Below are 21681 nucleotides of genomic sequence, written 5' to 3' on the forward strand. Positions count from 1 at the left end.
TCAACTTAGGCAAGACCAAATGATGGTGTAGAGAAAGCTTAAACTTAAATATATTTCTTTAACATCACCTGTTGTTTACTTCACAATCAAGCTCTTTCTCAATCTACTTTTTAGATGGTGGTCTGGCAAGTCGCTTACAGCAGATTCAAGTGCCTGTGTTAGAAAGAGAGGTCTGTGAACACACTTACTATTCAGCCCATCCAGGAGGAATCTCAGAGAAGATGATCTGTGCTGGCTTTGCAGCATCTGGAGGGAAAGATGTGGGCCAGGTGAGAGGATCCCGATTTTGCCAAGGAAGACAGGAAGTTGTTATCTGCTGGAGATTCTCCACAGACAAGAAGAATCCACCCGCAAAGTCATAGACAAGCGTGCCCACAGCATCACACCACACCCCTATTCAAAAGCCAGACAGAAGCAGGCATCAGTCAGAGGGCAAGTGGGTACGTAGACGAGCCCGTGAGAAGGTAGGAGAGGGCAACACCACTCAACTGACCTGCTGGTGAGATGTGTTCAGATATGCTTAGGGCTTTGGTAAAGGGGCAACGAGCAAATAAGGATTCTCAGTTAATGTATCCCACTTGTGATATAAGAATTTTATTGTTTCAAATTATTACTAAATTCCTGTGTACTCACACAATTTTCTACCACAGAATAAAATAAAACAATCATGAGGAAAATGAGAACCTTTGAAAAAATGGTTTTCATATGCAATGGAAAACAAGTCACAAAGCAGTAGTTTAATTTCAGTGATACCACAGTGGTACAAAGCTACACAGATGGACTTACAAGTCAGTTGGGCAAGCATGCTATTGGCGAGTTCAGCATTAAGTAAGCAAAAGACAGGATGTGTGCAAAAGGATTGCAAAATATCAGCTTTAATATCCACATAGCCAACTGAAAAATGTGACTTAGGTATGCAACCGAGAAGCATTTCCAACAGGAAGTAGCCCTACCTTTAGCTCCTAGGCTGGATTTGAGGGAAGCTGCCTGAAAGAAGGCAGACACATACCTCCAGATTGGTATGCTGGGCTAGAGAGGGAAGAAAGAATGAGTCTTGAATAGTTGTAGCTCTTTGATGGTACACCCCAGCCCCCACCATGAGGAAACATGAAGCAGTAGATATCAGCTCTAAAGAGAGAAAACTGGGCTATAATCTGGGTAGAAGTCTTTCCATGTAAAACATGAGAACAAAAGGAAGGAGGTCCCCTCTTAACTTTGAGTATAAATTTATTATAGTTAAGTCTTTTGTGATGTCAAGTTCTATACAAATTCTGTTTTATGTTGTATATTATCCTAATTTGCATTCTCCAGAAGGCAACCCTAAGAGGAGGATTCAGTTGTAGTGGTCTGCTTAGAAGTGCAGATATCAGCTGTAGGAATGTGAGGAGGTGGTACAGGGAAGGGGAGGCAGCCAGTCTAGGATGTGCAGTTAAGCCAGCTACCACAGTGGGGGGCTGAACTGAATCCTGCAGTGATAAACACATGTAGTACACTTACTCCCTTGGAGGAGTGAGGCAGCTTCCCCAAAGTGATGGCTGGAGGGCTGCAGGGGGGCACCTCTCATATTCTGGCTTACCTCATGGGTGGGGTGAAGAGGGCAGGATCCCTGTGGCACAGAGCCAGATACTGACTGGCAGGTCTGAGGAGTATGAGAAGGGTTTCACACCCTCTGCTAGAGGATATTACTGTTACAGAAATCAAATAGAAAAGTGTTCTGATTCTGAATTAATGTGTTCTTTCTCCCTTTTTTGAGGGATGGTTTTTCTATTTTGAATCAAGAAAATTAACAAATAGCTCTGCTGTCTCTGTCATGTTTAATAGCATCTAACTTTAACGAAAGACCTTAATCTATCAAGAGATCATAAAAAGAACTAGAGAGGGAAATAGATCTATGTAGAGGTGAGCCAAATACTATGATCTCACTTGGCACCTGTTATTTCTTCAGCTACATCCAGCTGTCACTTTGGCTGCAGTGTGACCAAATTTATAGCCAATACGAGAAAAGGAAAATAGGAGTTGAGATTCTGACCACGTGTGGCCAGCTTTCTCTTACAAAGAATACTGATTTACTGAAAGGGTAGCTTCAGAAACTTGATTTGACAGAATGGACTCTAATATTTTTGTCAGGTAATTGGTTTTTACCCTCCTGTGTATACTTGGACGTAATGGACCTGCTAATGTAATTTCTCATCCAGGAAGGTGAACATCAGAAGGCTGAAATGCAGAGGCATGGGAGTCTCAGACACACAGTGTGGAATCCTGTGATTCTTTGCTCACCACAAATTTCAGATTGTTTTAAAAATTTCAAGTTCTTCGACCTATCAAGTGATTTCTGACTTCACAGAGTAGATACTTGTCTGGTTCTTGCTGACTTTTCCAATGTATTTCTTATTTCTCTCCCCTTGCTTACTATAGTCCAGCCACACTGATTGCCTTCTGACCTTCAAACTTGCCACATCCATGCCTAAATTGGGCCCTTAGCCCTGATATCAGTTCTACATATAATGCTGTTTCTCCAGATTTTAAAAATATGGCTCCTCCTTATTTTTCATGTATGAGCTCAAATGCTTATATACACACACACACACACACATATATAATACATATGTGCATGCTAAGTCGCTTCAGTGATGTCCAACTTTGTGTGACCCTATAGACTGTAGCCCACTAGGCTCCTCTGTCCATGGGATTCTCCAGGCAAGAATATTGGAGTGGGTTGCCATGCCCTCCTCCAGGGGATCTTTCCAAACAAGGGATGGAACCTGTATCTCTTACATCTCCTGCATTGGCAGGCAGGTTCTTTACCACTAGCACTGCCAGGGAAGCCCTTAACAGTCACATCTGAGTGTTAATATATAGTTTATTTTATGTAATTTATTTATGTAATATATTTATTATGTAAGTTAATGTGTAATTTATATATATGTGTATGCATATATATATTTATATATGTATGTATGTGTATGTATATATATGTGTGTGCAAACATACACACAGCTACCTTTTTTCTCAATATTCACTCTAAGTATTCCTTTTATGGGTATCATTGCAATCTAATTTGTTTATACTCTTTTCTATAATGGCTAGCCCACAGTAGGCACTGAATAATTTTTTTTAAGTAACTAATAGGCACCATTTGTTTATTAAAGGTTTACTATGTACTAAACTCTGTGATAAGAATTGACTAAACAAGATAAATTAGACTTTTTGTGTATCATGAAATGTAATTGCCTGAAAAATTCTATATTGGGTATATGTTGGTACTGAATTAATGAGTGAATAAAAGACATATCAGACCATTTTCAAACTGGAAGGGACTCTTAATAATCTTCTGTGGGGAAAAAAACTGGGCCCAAAGAAAATGTTAATTGTTCTATAATACAAATTAGGGAATCTGTCTCCTAGTCCCAATTCAGGATATCTACTGTAAAATTCTTCATATAAAATAAACAACTATATCAAATGTGTTATCAGCTCAGTTTATTTTAGAAGATAATTAAAATTTTAGTTAGGGTCTAAATACACTTGTATATATATAAAAAAAAGCACCAATTAAAAATCAGAAAAGCTGTCTTTTAAAAAAAATGCGAATTCTATATTTTAAGGTCTGATTATTTTCAGCTTTATTGAGATTAATTGACATATAACATTGTATAAATTTAAAATGTACAGTGTGCTGATTTTTATACACATGTGTTGTGAAGGGGCTTCCCAGATGGATCAGTGGTAAAGATTCCACCTGCCAATGCAGAAGATGCATGAGACAAGTGTTCAAGCCCTGGGTTGGGAAGATCCTCTGGAGGAGGAAATGGCAACCCAGTTCAGTATTCTAGCCTGAGGAGCTCCATGGGCAGAGGAGCCTAGCAGGCTACAGTCCATAGAGTCACAAAGAGTCGGACAAAATTGATCAACTGAGCACATCTCACACAATTACCATTTCTTCTTATGTTGAGAACACTTATGATCTACTCTCTTAGCAACCGTATATAAGATCCTAGTCGCTAAGTCATGTCCAACTCTTTGAAGCCCCATGGCCTGCCAGGTTCCTCTGCCAATGGGATTTCCCAGACAAGAATACTTGAGCAAGTTGCCATGTCCTTCTCCAGGGGATCTTCCCAACCCAGGGATCAAACCCATGCCTCTAATGCCTCTAAGAATTGGCAGGCAGATTCTTTACCACTGAGTCATCAGGGAAGCCCATTTCTGTGAGTTTAATTTTTTTTAGATTTCACATATATGTGATATAACATAGTCATTGTCTTTCCCTATCTGACTTTTCACTTAACATCATGTTCTCAAGGGTCACCCATATTCTCACAATGGGCAGGATTTCATTTGTTCTCATAGTTGAATAATATTCCATCTTAATATTTAGTATTCTTATAGATAAATAACAAACATATATCTTATATATATATATATATATATGTGTATATATGTATATATTGCTTCCCAGATAGCTCAGTGATAAAGAATTTGCCTTCCAATGCAGATGTGGGTTTGATCCCTGGATTAAGAAGATCCCCTGGAGGAAATGGCAACTCAGTCCAGTATTCTTGCCTGGAAAATCACATATACAGAGGAACCTGGCAGGCTATAGTCCACGGGGTCACAGAGTGTCAGATATGACCTAGCAACTGAGCACTCTTAAAGTATCCATAACACACACACACACACACACACACACACTACATCTTTTTTATCCATTCATCCTTTCACAGAAAAATGGATTGCTTCCATGTCTTGGCTAATGTGAATAAAGCTGCAATAAACATGGAATTGCAGTTATCTCTTCCGTATCCTAATTTTATTTCCTTTGGCTGTATACCCAAAACTAGGATTGCTGTGTAATATAGTAGTTCTATTTTCCACAGTGATATATCAATTTATATTCCTACCAGTGTTGCAATAGGATTCTCTTTTGTCCACATCCTTGCAAACACTTTATTTCTTGTCTTTTTGATGATAGATGATTAAACAAGTATGAGATGCTATCTCATTGTGATTTTGACTTTCATTTCCTGATGCTTGTGATGTTGGGCACATTTACATATACCTATTGGTCATCTGCACATCTTCTTTGGAAATATGTCTATTCAGATCCTCTGCTCATTTTTAAACTGTGATTTTTGTTATTGATTTGTATAAATTTTATAATTTTGAATAATAACCCCATATCAGATATATGGTTTGCAAATATTTTCTCTCATTCCACATGTTGCATTTTGATCTTGATTGTTTCTTGTAATGTGCAGAAGCATTTTAGCTTGATGTAATCCCACTGACTGATTTTTGACCCTCTTGCTTGTGCTTTTGGTTTCAGATCCAAAAAACTGATGCCACAAGCAAAGGAGCTTTTCCCTTGTTTTCCTCTAGGAGTTCTGCCTTTTGGGGCCTTATGTTTGTTTAAGTCTTTAATTTTTTATGGTGTAAACAGGGATTCAGTTTTATTCCTCTGCTTCTGGATATCTAATTTCTCCAATTCCATTTACTGAAGAAATTAATCTTTCCTCACTGAATACTCTTTGTTCCCTTGTCAAATATTAGTTACCTATATAAATTAAGGTGTTTTTTTTCTGGGCTCACAATTCTGTCCCTTAGGTCTACATACCTGTTTTAACACCAGTACCATACTGTGTTGATTACTATAAATTTGTAATGTATTTTAAGATTAGGAAATATAATGCCTCCAACTTTATTCTTTCTCAGGATTGCTTTGACTATGCGGGGGTCTTTGTTGTTCCATGTGAGTTTTGGGATTTTTTCCTTCATTTCTGTGAAAAACACCATTAAAATTTTGATATGGACTGCTTTGAATCTGTAGGTGGTTTTGAGTAGTATGGACATTTTAACAATATTAATTCTTCCAATCCATGAACATAGGATATCTTTTCATTTATTTGTGTAAATAATTTTCAATTTTTTTCATCAAAGTGAAGTTTTTTGTATAGAGATCTTTTGCCTCCTTGGTTAAATGTGTTCTGAAATATTTTATTATTCTGATGCTATCATATATGAAATTTTTAAAATATGTTTTTTGTTGGTGTATAGAGACACAATTGATTTCTTTTTTCTATTTCAAAGAAGTTTGTATTTGAGCTTTTGAAAATAACGTTTGGAGACACTGCATATGAATATCACTGTAATACACATGAACTATTCTATCAAACCCTTAAAATTAACATAAACTATCTCATAGCCAACAAAATAGGGGCTAGGTGCCAATTTTATTAGATAAATTGGTACAGCATTTTAATTATCACTTTATGTCTATCTAGGTGTAGCTGAAATTCAAAATTCACATCAAAGTGAAACTATATCAAAACTCAGTGCCATACTAAATGTACTTGGCCTGTGCAGTAAAATTCTAGTCGGATTTCATTTTGATTCCCTTCTCATTCATGGCCCAGGTGGCCTTGATAGAAACGCAGGACTTTGTGCTGATCATCACACAACATACCACTGTCTTTTTTAATAACCTCTATAGAATGTTAAAGGGGAGATGTAGCATTAGGCCTGTGGAGCAGATCCTGCTTGATTACCTCAATCTGTCCAGCAGGACCCACTGTGAACTAGAGCAAGGCGCGCAGCCTGTCACTGATTACAGGCAAGAGATTTCTGCATGTTTGTTTTGTATCCTGAAACTTTACTGTGTTCATTGATAAGTTCTAACGGTTTTTTGGTGAAGCCTTTAAGATTTTCTGTAGAAAAGATTATTTCACCTGAAAATAAAAACAATTTTACTTCTTCCTTTCTGGTTTGGGTGCCTTTGTTTCCCTTTCTTGCCAGATTGCTCTGACCAGAACTTTCAGACTGTATTGACTAGGCATGGTGAGGATGAGCACTTTTGTCTTGTTCCTGCTCTTAGAGGAACAGCTTTTAACCTTTCACTGTTGAGTAGGATGTTAAGCGTGGGTTTGTTATATGTGACCTTTATTATGTGGAGTTAGGTTTTGTTTATATCCAAGTTCTTGAGAGTTTTTAATCATGAAAGAATGTTGCATTTTTCAAATGTTTTGTTTGTACTATTGAGATGATACAACTTTTCACTTTCACATTTATTGATTTGCATATATTGAAAAACTCATATCACTGGAATAAATCCCATTTGATTATGGTGATTAATAGTATATTTAATATACTGCTGAATTCAGTATGTTAGTATTCTGCTGGGGATTTTTACCTCTATATTCATTGGGGATATTGGCCTGTAATTATCTTTTCCTGTAGTGTTCTTATCTGGCTTTGGTATGAGGATAATGCTGACTTCATAAAATGATTTTTGGAGTATTCCCCCCTCTTCAGTTTTTGGGAGGAATTTGAGAAGGATTCTTTACTTAAATGTTTAATGAAATTCACTAGTAAAGCCTTCTGGTCCTGGACTTTTCTTTTTTATGATATTCTTCATTAGTGATTCATTCTCCTTTCTCATATTAGTCTATTGTGATTTTCTTTTTCCTCTTAATTTGATGTTAGTAGGTTGCATGTTTCTGGGAATTTATTTCTTATAAATTACCCAATTTTTTGGTTTGTAAGTGTTCATAATGGTCTCTTATAATCCTTTGTATTTCTGGAATACCAGCTGTAGTGTCTCCTCTTTCCTTTCTTTTGCCATTTCATTTATTTATGTCTAAGTGTTCTAAGGTATACCAAGTGACAAGGAATAAATCTTTTAAAAAATTAAAGAAATATGTTTTGAATAAATTAATTATTCATGTTCCAAAATTGAAAGCAGGAGTTCTGATTAAAGCAATTTTAGAACATGTTTTCTTGGTGTTTCAGGGAGATTCTGGTGGACCATTAGTGTGTAAACATGAAAAAGGTCCCTTTGTCCTCTATGGCATTGTCAGCTGGGGAGCTGGCTGTGCCCAACCAAGGAAGCCTGGTGTATTTGCCAGAGTGAGTGTCTTCCTGGACTGGATTCAATCCAAAATCAAAGGTAGATATTTTTCATATATTATAAAAAGTTTCTTCTGTTTTTAGAGTGGGCTTGGGAGAGGTGAGAGTGATAGAAACAGCATTATAAAAGAAAAGACAATAACATAGTATTTTATTTTAGTTTCTAAATATAAAATTCTATCAGAGTAACTTCTTCCTTAGGCAATGTTATAGTAAAATTGACTTTTCCTGAGGCTGCTTTAATCCTAGATTTGCATTCTTTTTTGAAAATCTCTGCTCTGGAACAGACTACCTCTTGTCCTTAGGCTTTCATCTTTATTTACTTTTAACATGTCTTCCCAGATGCAGGTCCTGTTTTACTCCACATAAAAAATGAAAGCAAAATCTTAACAAGACAACAATTGCCACCACCCACACCCTCAAGAGACAGTGCATCTGGGCCAGGTAGTAGATGTTCATATTGTCCTATTAATAGAGCTAATAAGAATTTAGCAAAAAGCATTGCTTATCTGGATTCACTAATTTTCTTTGGTGTACCATAAACTGTTTTCATTCTGGTTGGTAGTTTAAGCTGAAGGGCAGGTGAGCTATTTATTGTTACTGTCTACGGATCTTTTCTGGGACTTTCTGTGGCTCAGACGGTTAAGGGTCTGTCTACAATGTGGGAGACCTGGGTTCGATCCCTGAGTCGGGAAGATCCCCTCGAGAAGGAAATGGCAATCCACTCCAGTACTATTGCCTAGAAAATCCCATGGACAGAGGAGCTTAGTAGGCTATAGTCCATGGGGTCACAAAGAACTAGAAAAGGGATCTTATCTAGTTCATAGACACAGCTATTACAGGTTTAAAAAAAATGTCTTAATGGTTATAAACAGTGCTTGAATTTTGGAAAAAGTCACAGAATTATTCTGATCTCTGAACTGTTTATTCCTGCATGAACAAAGGTCCTTAGACTTTCAGATATCTTGCTAGACAAAGATTCTGGATATGAGATGACTAAGACCAGCATTGGTGTTAGTGTCTCTCTTAGTTCTTCCACACTGTCAGTGTCTGTTTGCTAATAGGGTTTTATTTTTAGTTAAAAGCTAAAAGCACCTGGTCTTTTGAAAAGACTCTGATGCTTGGAAAGATTGAAGGTAGGAGGAGAAGGGGACAACAGAGGATGAGATGGTTGGATGGCAGCACCTACTCAATGGACATGAGTTGAGTAAACTCCAGGAGTTGGTGATGGACAGGGAAACCTGGTGTGCTGCAGTCCATGGGGTCACAAAGAGTCAGACACACCTAAGTGACTCAACTGGATGAAACTGAAAAGCACCTGGAGATTTAGAAGTCTGTGAAAGATTTACAAGAAGATAAAAATTCCATGATAACCATCATTCTTGGTTTCCAAATGGTCAGGGTCTTTCCCTTTTCACCCATCTCTGCTTCATCCACTCCCACATACACTCAAGTCCAGGAGACAACTAGGAAGAGTTGGAGAAAAACTGAAGAGGAGTCCAGAGAGAACAAGACTTGCTAGAGGGATAACTTTCAGTAGAAGAAAGCAGATGAGATCTAGTGTCCAGGTGGAAGGACTGGTCTTGGGCAGGAGCAAAGTGCAGTTTATCCATTGTTTTGCCAAATGGAAAGCAGAATATTTAGGCATGGGTGTTCTTTATGGGTACCTGTGGGAATGAGAGCTGCTGGCAATTGTCCTCTAATTGCTTATCTCCTCAGCAGGTGAGAGGATTGTAGAAGAGAGTTTGAGAGTTTTGAGAGAGAAAAAAGAAAGTATTAAATAGCTTTCGAATAGCTATCAGGGAAGCCCTATGGACTAGGAAAATGTAGTAGAATTTTTTGGCAGCATAAAAGCCTCTGAGATTAATGATCATAAGTTTAGAGGGAGACCAATCCATCTATGGGGTCGCACAGAGTTGGACATGACTGAAGTGTTAGCAGCAGTGGCAGCAATCTGTTGGTCTGGTTGTTTCTCTCTGGAGACACTGAGGTGTACCACATAGATGCAGCACAGGTGCAGAGAAGGTTCAATCACAGTGGGTTTTTCCAAGTATACAAGAGTATAAGGGAATTGGGAGTGTGTGTGTGTGAGGAAGGGATTAAAATGATACATGGTTGGAATTTAAGCTGGGGGAAAGAGTAAAACAAGGATGAATGATAAGTTAAAAAATAAGAAAAGGTGGTGGGATAGATGAATTACAAGTCTCAAAAGATATGTTGGTGTAAGCTGAAAAATAGAAGGTTGTGGCTAATGACCAGGTGTGTAGGGGCTGATCACTGGGATGAGTGAATGAGGTCAAGTGAAGGACAGGATTATTGGAGGGAAGTTGAGAATTGAGAAGCTTCAGTGCTGGAGTCATCGTCTATGTGCCTGTTGAAATCAGCAAGATATAAAATAAGAATAATGTTGGAGAAAATGACTGCTGAAATCTTCTAGGAATGAAGTGGAGTAACTCAGGGACCTGTTACCTTACGGGTGGTATGTTCTGACAACACAAGAGTCAGGAGTCAAAACTAGAGTCAAAGAGTCAAATTTAGATTAAGATTAAATCTGGAATTGGGACTGGGATGGAGAGCAGAACTTAAGATCGTAAAACCTAATGATTTTGATGATTTGAGTTAACAATTTTAATGAGTGCTGAAAGAACTAATCTATGTGAAGCCCTCAGAATAGGGATGGTATGACCTATGGAAAGAGTCAATAAGTGTGGGAGTGGTGATAGTGAATATGGTGAAGTCACTCAGTCGTGTCCGACTCTTTGTAACCCATGGACTGTAGTCTACCAGGCTCCTCTGTCCATGGGATTTTCCAGGCAATAGTCCTGGAGTGGATTGCCATTCCCTTCTGCAGGGGATCTTCCCAACCCAGGGACTGAACCCGGGTCTCCTGCATTGTAGACAGACGCTTTACCATCTGCGCCACCAGGGAAGTCTATCCAGGGAGTGGTGATAGTGCCCATCAAATGTATTCTTTGTTCTGTCTCATTCAGACTGTTAGAAAGTGGGGACTTCCCTGGTGGTCCAGTGATTAAGTCTCTGTGCTTCCAATGCAGAAGGTGGGGGTTCAACCCTTGGTTGAGGAGCTAAGATGCCACATGCCATGGGGTGTGTCCAAACAGAACAAAACAGGCTATTAGAAAATGAACATTGTGAAAATGTAAAGAAGATATTGCACATTTGCGTGTGTTCAGAAATAATTATGCATACCAAAGAACTTTGAAAGCTTTACATATAAAAGGGTATTGTTTTGTTCTACTCTGAATATTCTGTGAGAATGCGTATTAGGACTCTGCCATCTTTAACACCCACCCACTCCCACCACTTGCTTTTCACACAAGGGAATAAATGAATCTTAGCAATGGTTTTTTGAAATTGTTACCCTAATTATAAAAAATAGTGACTGCTTGGGAATTCATGACTTTATATGATTCAGTTCCTTTTCCAGGTAGATTTATAGTGGAGGATTCATGTAGAGAGGAAAAAAGATTGCAAAGACACGTTGGGACTAGACTCGGAAAGACCTTGCAAGCCACTGTAGTTGGCTTTGAGCAAGCGAGAAAAGAGCTTAATTCTTCTGTTTCATCATTCTCTGATTGAAGGACATGATGGGGGAAGATTCGAGACTGCAAAATCAGTTAGGTTACTATAACATCCAAGTAGACCTAAGAAATACCTAAGTTAGACCATAATAGCCATGTAAATGAAAAAGAGAAAAATTCACAGAAGTAACAGAAAACCAAGCAATTGAATAGAATCCTGAATTCTTGGAACATTTCCTTTCACCTCTGCCGCTCTTCATCTCTCTTGTTCAGTAAAGTGTATTAACCTATGGGTCTCCTCAGTTAGAATGTTATTTCTCTCTGGCAGAGCATGTATAATGATGTATGTATTGCTCCAGGTCCGGTCTGCAAAGGACCACACTGGAGAAGAGACTACCCTCTGAGGTGTAGGCCCCAAGGGTTGGACTCTTAAGACAATCTGGACTGAAGGGGCGGCGGATTGGTTGGTCTACAGGTTACAATTCTCGCCTCTGGGGCGAGAGGTCCCAGGTTCAGATCCTGGACAAGCCCCCAAGATGATAGCTTACGGTGAATGGTGTCAGATTCCTGATCTCCAAAGAAGAAGAATTAACTTCGGGACCAGGGACCAGCCTTCATCACTCAAGAGCTTTTGTAGAGCAGAGTTTTATTAAAGTGTTAAAAGAGACAGAGAAAGCTTCTGACATAGACAATCTGAAGGTGCCCAGGGATCTCCCCACAAGCTCCCATCCTAATTACACCTGAGGAACCCCAGGTATTAATAACTGGGGAGGGCCAGTCAGTTGACTTCTTTTGGACACCAGGGCAACTTTCTCTGTGCTCACTGAAGCCCCTGGTCCGCTTTCCTCCTGATCATTACTGTAATGGGACTGTCTGGATGAGCCAAACATTATTATGTCAGTCATCCTTTAAGTGGCAACTTTCTCTGTGCTGTTTCCTCATGAGTTTCTAATCATGCCAGCGTCTCCCTCACCCCTTCTGGGGAGGGATATATTGAACAAGATCCAGGTCTCTGTTTTCATGAATATGGAGTCAGCTCTTTTTAATGGAACAATCTGTAAATCCTCAAGTGTGGGCTGATGAAAAAAACTGTGGGTTGAGGACAAAATGCTGTTCCTGTCCTTATAAAGCTCAAAGACCCTCACCTGTTTCCACATCAAAAGCAGTATCCCCTAAAGCCTGAGGTTAAGGAAGGGTTAATAGCCATCACTGAGAATTTAAAGGAGCAGGGGCTATTAATTCCCTGTAATAGTCCGTACAACACTCCTATTTTGGGTGTGGAAAAGTTAAATGATAAATGGAGACTAGTTCAAGATTTACAAATAACAAATGAGGCTGTGGTTCCTTTTACTCATATGCCAAAAACAAATGGATTTTCTTGTTTACAAGTCTATGTCAGAAACTTTCTCTATCCCTTTTTATACTTTAATAAAACTCTGCTCTGCAAAACTCTTGAGTGATCAAGCCTGGTCCCTAGTCCTGAAGTTAAATCTTCAGAGATCACAAATTCAACACCGTTCACCATAAGCTATCATATTCATCAATCAAAATGTGAAATCAAGCCAATATTGTAAACCAATCATCAACCAATTAAAAATAAATATTTTTAAAATGTGTTTGTTTGAATACGAGTATTTCAGTTGTAATTGTTAAAAAAAAAAATTGTTATCAAGGGAATAGACATAGGGAAAGAAGGAAAAGCCAAGGATGTCACCCGAAGGAGAAGCCAATGTCAGGGTCAGTGGGACAGAGTGCTCCTAGCATCTGAAGCTCTGCAGGTACCCGTGCAGGTACAGCAGTGCCCTTAGACTTAAGAACAAATTGAAGATGACATTCAAAGTGTATTCAGCAAATTCTCCTCTCCTGACCTCAATTGCAGACTTCATTTGTCCCAGCAAGATAAGTGCTTATGGAAACCAAACTAGCTTTTAGGAACAGATCTTCAGTTGTGTGTCAAAGAAGGAAAGAAATGAAAACAGGCTGCCATTAGAGAATACAGTGCAGTCCACTTTGCATTTTCTAAGAAATTTTAAAAATTCAGTTAAAAGTCATTTTGAATAATTATTATTTAAATTCTACTTTTACAGTCTCATTTCACAAAACTAGGACACATTAAATGGGGTGATCATTTTATCCAAGACCTTATAAGTGATGATAATTATGTTTTATTTTTCTTCTTGCAAGCCTAAATTATTCAAATTTATGATAGAATCTCACTTTTCTTTGTCTTTTTGAGTTGGTCCCTGGTGTCTGTGTGTTCTAAATCATAGGCTGTTACCCTGAAGTGGAGTTAGAAGAGCCCAGAGGCTTTTTTTCATCTCCAAGATATCCACTGGATTATAGAGGGAAACTGGAATGTTCTTGGGTGCTCCGAGTTTCACCAAGGAGTATGGCAAAATTTACAGTTGAGTATCTGTTACTCCCTGGGTCTCGTATGTGTCAAGACTCAGCTCTGATTATTTATGAAGAAAACCACAGTGAGAGAAGGATGTCAGGTAAGCCTTAGGGGCATTTATATGTGTGCTTTTCCTGGGTAAGCAGCTTAAGATCAAAGGGAGAGTTAAACTTGGCAATAATACCTCTGAAATGTTGATTAATATAGGCATATTTTTATGCATTTATTTTTAGACATGTTTAATATTTTCAAATTTGAATGTACAAAACAGGTATACTAAAGGTTGAGTGAGTGTGTTTGTATGTATGTGTATTCAGAAAAAAAAAGGCAAGAGAGCCCATCTTCAAATGTAGCAGAACCATACTGGAATGCCAGAAGTGTGTATATGACCAAGGAGGGATTAAGATAATTAAAAATCATGTAGGACCTAGAGTGTTGAATTTTAAAATACAGCAAGACACATTGCTACTGCTGCTACTGCTACGTAGCTTCAGTCGTGTCTGACTCTGTGCGACCGCATAGATGGCAGCCCGCCAGGCTCCCCCGTCCCTGGGATTCTCCAGGCAAGAACACTGGAGTGGGTTGCCATTTCCTTCTCCAATGCATGAAAGTGAAAAGTGAAAGTGAAGTCGCTCAGTCGTGTTCGACTTCGCCACCCCATGGACTGCAGCCTACCAGGCTCCTCCATCCATGGGATTTTCCAGGCAAGAGTACTGGAGTGGGTTGCTGTTGCCTTCTCTGGCAAGACACATTAGGTTTTTAAAATTGTGGAATTGAAAAGTTTGCTAATAACATACCAACTGTCATTTCATTTCATGTATGGGCAAACCTATTGTGTTTAGCAAAACAAAATTCCCAAGTCTTGTTTGTGTAGGTATAATACAGGGTTTTTGGCTCTCAGTAAAGGGGAATGGCACTAGTGGTAAAGAATCCGCCTGCCAATGCAGGAGACGTAAGAAAATCCCTGGGTCAAGAAGATCCCTGGGAGGAGGACATGGCAATCCACTCCAGTATTCTTGCCTGAAGAATCCCATGGACAGAGGAGCCAGGTGGGCTATAGTTCTTGGGGTCGCAAAGAGTCAAACATGACTGAAGTGACAGCATGCACAAAGCAGGAGGTGGGAAGGTGCTGGAAATAATTTGGTTGATGGGGACACCTGGAAAGAGAAGTTTATGTATGTTACTGTGAGTGTATGTGGTTGACACACAAATGTGCGTGCTTGATTCAGGAGTATATGGAAGCCAGGGAATTGCTTCGAGGTTGAGATTGTTTTCTTTGGAAAAATTCTGAGATTGAATTATTGACTTAAAAGGCACAACCATTTATTTAAAGATTCTTTCTTTAGAAATACTGTCTCATTTAGACTGCAGAGGAAACCATTAACTGGCCTGTCTACTGCACATTTTCCCCCTATGATCAGATCACCTCCCCATCCACCCTGATTGAAATGGCTTGAGGTCTCCTTGAAACTGCAATGAGATCCAGAATGCACAGCATGACATTCACCTCCCACTCCCTTAGCTCATCACACTCTGCTCTCAGGGCCCTTGTCCATCTACCTCTCCCAGCTCTCCAAAGAGCTCTTCTCCATCCAGTCAAGTCTTGACTAGAATGTTCTTTGATTTTTTTATTTGACATTTTAAATACAATTTTAAAGATTACTTTCAATTTACAGTTATTACAAAACAACACATCCTTGAGCCTTACACCCGAACAGTTGGTACCCCCCCTCCCCCATCCCTCTATTGCCCCTCCCCCTTCCCCGCTGGTAACCACTAGTTTGTTCTCGTATCTGTGAGTCTGCTTCTTTTTGTTATATTAACTAGTTGTGGAGTTTTTTAAATTCCACATATAAGTGATATCATACAAGTATTTGTCTTTCTCTGTCTGACTTATTTCACTTAGCATAATGCCCTTCAAGTCTATCAATGTTGCTGCAAATGGCAAAATTTTGTTATTTTTAAATGACTGAGTAGTATTCCTTTGTGTGTGTGTGTATCACATTTTCTTTATCCATTCATCTGTTAACAGATGCTTAGGTGCTTCTATATTTTGGCGAGGGTAAGTAACGTGCTATGTACATTGGGGTGCGTGTATCTTTTGAACTGGTGTTTTTTAATTTTTTTGGATATATACCCCAGGAGTGGAATTGTTGGATCATATGGTAGTTTCATCTTTAGCTTTTTGAGAAACCTGATACTATTTTCCACAGTGGCTGTACCAATTTACATTCCCACCGACAGTGTACAAGAGTTCCCTTTTCTCCTCAGAGAACACGCTTTCCTAATGAGGCCCACCTGATTGATGAGAATTGCATCACCTCCCCCCTCCGGAATTCTTAACGGCCCTTCTCTTGGCATTATTGTCTTCTAACCTATGATGTTGTTTCATGTGTTCATACCTGTGTCTTCCCTATTAACATGAGCTTCTCGAGGACTGAAACTTGTCTCTTCGTGTCAGGAATCCCGTGTTTAGAATAGTCCTGGATACACAGAAGGCATTCAGTAAATGACTGACTGAACGGTCACCTCCTCAAATAGACATTCTAAGTCTAAAGGACCACCACCCTTTCCCTGTCGTGGTCTTTTTCTGTCATATTCTGCACATGTTCTACACATGTTATTTCATGTGTAGCAGTGGTCTCTATTTGAAATCTTCATTTACCTGACCAAAATGAAAGTGCCACGAGAGCAGGGATCTGGCTATTTTCTTCCCCTCCTATATTTTCCCAAATTGAAATAACAGTCTCAGACATTTGTTTTGCATGAATGCATACTACTAAATTTGAGCCTCTTTCACCATGCCTTTAATCTGATATTATCAATTTAATAAGCTAATGGGGGTACTTTTTTTCCATTTATTAGTTAGCTATCTACATTTTCAAATTCCTTGTTGCTACCATTATTTTTAAATTTGAGTATTGATCTTATTATTGGTTTATAGGGGCTATATATATATATGTGTGTGGGTGTGTATATAATTATATAAAACAATTTTTCCTTTGTCATAAATTACAAGTACTTATTTATAAGGTTATTTGCCTTTAAATTTTGTGTATTTGTATGTTGATATAAATATTTTTAAATTTATTGATTTAAATATATTTCTATGTATTTTCATCTTTGATTTATCTCATTGCTTTTATTTTTAAAAATTTCCCAACTAAGGTCAGAAATTTTTAATTAAAAAAAAGCTTAATCCTGCTGAAATACATTTTCTCAGATGGTGTTAGTGTTGTGTTAATGTTAGTCGCTCAGTCGTGTCTGACTCTTTGAGACCGCATGGACTGTAGCCCACCAGGCTCTTCTGCCCATGCACTTCTCTAGGCAAGAATACTGGAGTGAGTACCCATTCCTTTTTCCAGGGTATCTTTCTGACCCAGGGATCAAACCCAGGTCCCCTGCATTGCAGGCAAATTCTTTACTGCTGAAAGACCAGGGAACCCCTCTCATATGGTAAAATGATCTTATGACTGATTCCTTTTTTAGAAAAAATTATTTCCTCTTTAATTTATAGCTATCTTTATCATATACTGGGGCTTCTCTCATAGCTCAGTTGGTAAAGAATCTGCCTGTGATGCAGGAGACCCCAGTTAGATTCCTGGGTCGGGAAGATCCACTGGAGAAGGAATAGGTTACCCACTCTTGTATTCTTGGGCTTCCCTTGTGGCTCAGCTGGTAAAGAATCTGCCTGCAATGAGGGAGACCGGGGTTCCATTCCCTAGGTTAGGAAGATCCCCTGGAGAAGGGAAAGGCTACCCACTCCAGTATTCTGGCCTGGAGAATTCCATGGACTATTCAGTCCATGGGGTCGCAAAGAGTTGGACATGACTGAGTGACTTTCACTTCACTTCACTTTATCATATACCAGGCTCTCAAATAGAAATAAATGATTTCTGGAAAAACCAGGCTTCCCTGGTGGCTCAAATAGTAAAGAATCTGCCTACAGTGCAGGAGCCTTGGGTTCGATCCCTGGATGGGGAAGATCCCCTGGAGAAGGGAATGGCAACCCACTGGAGTATTCTTGCCTGGAAAATTCCGTGGACAGAGGAGCTTGGTGGGCTGTAGTCCATGGGGTTGCAAACAGTAGGACACGACTGAGTGACTAACACTTGCCTTTTTCATTGTTATGTACTGAAAACCATGCTTGACTTTGTTGTAGATTAACTGTGGAAACCCTATAATTTTTCAACCTAGCATTTCTTTGATTTGAAATTGTCAGCTTGAAACCTGTAAAATTGTTCTGTCCTTCAGATGATAGCTAGCAGAACTGTAAGGCTATGATAGAGATATTACCTCTTACTCAAGTTGGATAGTATCCTCGTACACTGCAAATGCTATGTTTTTCCCTGTGGGAGCCAGCAACCGTTCAAGAGCTAGATTCATCTCTATTTGCTACAAAAGTATTTAAGCATCATTTACTCTAATATATTATGCCAACTAATGATTTTTTCTTCTTGTAAATAATCTTTTCCCTTCCTTACTCCCTACAAATATATGCAGGACACCTACTATGGGTCAAGGATTGACTTTTCTTGGTTGTGAGCATCCGATAGTGAACAAAATGGGCAAAAAAATCCCTGCCCTTACCACCATGTATTCTAGGGGGGAGAGGACACATAATATGATAAAATATATATTAGGCAGAAGGACTAAGGGAAAATGAGGTGAGAAGAGAGAGAAAAAGCATATGGGATTGCAGATGCCATAGAATTGGGTGCAAAATAACCAGCTTTCTGAACAGATGATATTTAAATAATATTACAGAAAGACACTGAATTATTCTTAATAGTAGGCGAGTTTGATTCTAAGAAATTCATGGGATCTTTCTATACCTTCTTAATCAGCCCTCTGAATCATTTTAGAATTATGGTTATAATTTTACATTCTCTTTGACTTAGGTTCTCAAAGTAAAGCAATCAAAAGGAGATTGGCCAGTATTGTAAAGTAAAATAAAGTAAAAATAAAAATTAAAAAAAAAAAAAAACGAGTGGCTGTAGGGAGAGATGGTATAGGGAGGGAGGTGGGAGGGGGGTTCAGGATTGGGAACTCATGTACACTTGTGGCGGATTCATGTTGATGTATGGCAAAACCAATACAGTATTGTAAAGTAAAATAAAGTAAAATTTAAAAAAAGTTTCCATCATGGATTTCACAGTGATGTATTTTTAATAAATAGGTTACTTTCCTAGGAGAGAAATGGCATATCAGCCTCATACTAAAGATAAAATAATGTGCTACCTACTGTCTTTCATGGGAACAATGGGACATAACAGACTGTAACAAGTATTCAATTTTGGGATCTGGGTTCTGCTCCTGACTCCCCACCCCCTAGTCCGTGACTCTGGGTGAGTCATTTGAATTCTAGAATGCTGTTCCTCAATTTGCAGAGTGGAATTTAGTTGCCATGCCTAAACTAGAAACTTTTAAAAATGTTCTTCTTTTTTATCAAATTTGATTTTTTTAACCTAGGTAAATTATGTGGAAGAAGGCTTTATCCAATGGTTTTCATGAGCTCTGGACCACTGGTGAGGGTGACATTTCATTCCGGTGTGCAAGGTGCTTTTGGCATAAATTATATTGTCTTTAGAGTCCAAGGTATGTTCTAACTTATAAAGTTCAAACTAGCATTGAAACATATATATTACCATATGTGAAATAGATAACCAGTGCAAGTTTGATGCATGAAGCAAGGCACCCAAAGCCAGTGCTCTAAGACAACCCAGAGGGATGGGATGGGGAGGGAGGTAGGAGGTGGGTTTCAGGACAGGGGAACACATGTACACCCATGGCTGATTCATGTCAATGTATGGCAGAAATCCCCACAATATTGGGAAGTAATTAGCATCCAATTAAAATAAATAAAATTTTTAAAAACTCAGTGTTTTTCTTTTTAGGGATATTTTAAAACTTATGCACTGTTTTGTAAGAAAAGTTATGCTTCTGTGGGGAATGAGTTTATGTTTGAAGGGAAAATCTTTTTAAATGATCTGATTTTGGTCTGATCCAAGAGAAAAACTACTTAGTGAATAACTTGACTGACTTGTACATCATTCAGAATTGTGACTCATGGACATGGCAATACAATATATTAACTGCAAAGTAATAATATTTTAATCATGATTGTGATTTTATACCACAGTTAGCCTTTCCTACAACCATTATCCTTGTGGTTGAAGATTTGGGTTCTAAATCTTAGCTGGCTGATTAGCTCCAGACAACTCTTCATCTCTATAGGAGTTTCCTTTATAGTGATATTGTAAAAATGAAAGGTTAGAATGAGTTTTGAGGACAAACTAAATAAATAGTAGAGGCTGATATTATAAATGTAAACTGTATGCAATTCAGAGTTATTACATTTTCAGACATGTAATTAATGAGATTTTTGACTCTTAATGAGCATAGGTAACCAAAAACTGGTTTCTCTCCTTGGCACTGAAAAGCATTGCAGAGATATACCTGGGAAAAAGTTAAGTGAGAAATAAAAAGAAAAGCATGTATATCATATGAAATTTGTTTTCCTGAAGAACTATAGTATAAATATTGCTTTAACAAATATCATATATCATTTGTATGTGGAATCTAAAATATGAAACAAATTAACTTATAAAACAGAAACAGACTGACAGACATGAAAAAACAAACTTATGGTTACCAAAGGGGAGATGGGGTGAGGGAGGGGAAAGTTAGGAGTTTGGGATTAGCAGATACAAACTATTATATGTAAATAGCAAGACCCTACTGTATTACACAGGGAACTGTATTCAGTATCCTGTGATAAACCATAATGGGAAAAAAATGTGTGTGTGTATATATATATATATATATATATATATATATATATATATATATGTATAACTGAATCACTTTCTGTATACCAGCCACTAACACAGCATTGTAAATCAACTACAGTTGAATTAAAATTTTTTAAAAAGAATATTGCTTTTAAAGGGACTTATGTAGGGAACCTACATCATCTACAGTTATTCCTCTTTATCTTCCATAGACCTTAGGCTGTGCCAAATATAATTTGAGAGAGGTACTGATCTTCTGTAACCTTTGAATATTTCAGATAGAAAAATTTTTAGTGAAACTAACCACCTCCTGTTAACTTTTTCTAAAACAGGAAGGTAAACTGACAGCTCTGATCTGAAAAGGCATATAACAAGCCTCTTAAAAATTAGTTTTACCTCATTTTTTTTCCTTCTTTATTTCTAGGTCCAAAAGGCAGTAAAAGCACCCAGTCTCTTCAGAGTTCAAACCAAGAGCATGTGGCCACTTGTGAGGATGGTATTCTGACCAAACCAGCAGGGATCATTCAATTCCCGAGATATTTTCACAGAACCATTAAGAGGTGAGGAAGGAATTTTTATTACAATGAAAGTTTTTGAATGATCACTTGACAAGCAGCAACATTTGTTATCTGTTTAAGGAATTATTTTCCACCTGCTTTCCTGAAAGAATGAACTTTGAGACAATAACTGATTTGAAGTCTTAAGTATACAGAACCTGAATGTGAGATTACCCCTGCTGATAAGCTATACTTTTCCAACAAAAGAGATCATTTGTTAGGTAAAGTGAAAAGCTGAATCTCTATCAAGGAGCTTTGGAGATTGAAATAATGTATGTAAAACCTTCTGGCACATAGTAGTACTCAATAAGTGGTTCATATAATATGCCACGGTAAAAAGAGAACTTTCCCTAAATTAAACATTAGAATAAACTTAACGTGAGAAACAAAAAGTGGAGATTCATATAGTATCAATCCTAAGTAAATGTGTATTATTTGGGGAAGTTTAGGGCAAATTGACACAAGAATATTTCAGTAACTCTTATTGATTGCCAATT

General features: G+C 38.1%; 1 protein-coding gene across 1 annotated transcript in view; it reads left to right on the forward strand.

The window, feature by feature from the left end:
- The window catches only part of OVCH1 (ovochymase 1), a 90549-nt gene that overhangs the window by 34769 nt on the left and 34099 nt on the right, over positions 1 to 21681 (forward strand). The window contains exons 12-17 of the mRNA XM_069585451.1: positions 115 to 269; positions 7783 to 7939; positions 8242 to 8343; positions 13709 to 13933; positions 19306 to 19431; positions 21052 to 21187. Coding sequence (XP_069441552.1) covers positions 115 to 269; positions 7783 to 7939; positions 8242 to 8343; positions 13709 to 13933; positions 19306 to 19431; positions 21052 to 21187 — 901 coding nt within the window. The remainder of the gene's footprint in view (positions 1 to 114; positions 270 to 7782; positions 7940 to 8241; positions 8344 to 13708; positions 13934 to 19305; positions 19432 to 21051; positions 21188 to 21681) is intronic.

Source organism: Ovis canadensis, chromosome 3, assembly GCF_042477335.2.
Source record: "Ovis canadensis isolate MfBH-ARS-UI-01 breed Bighorn chromosome 3, ARS-UI_OviCan_v2, whole genome shotgun sequence".
Taxonomy (NCBI): Eukaryota; Metazoa; Chordata; class Mammalia; order Artiodactyla; family Bovidae; genus Ovis; species Ovis canadensis.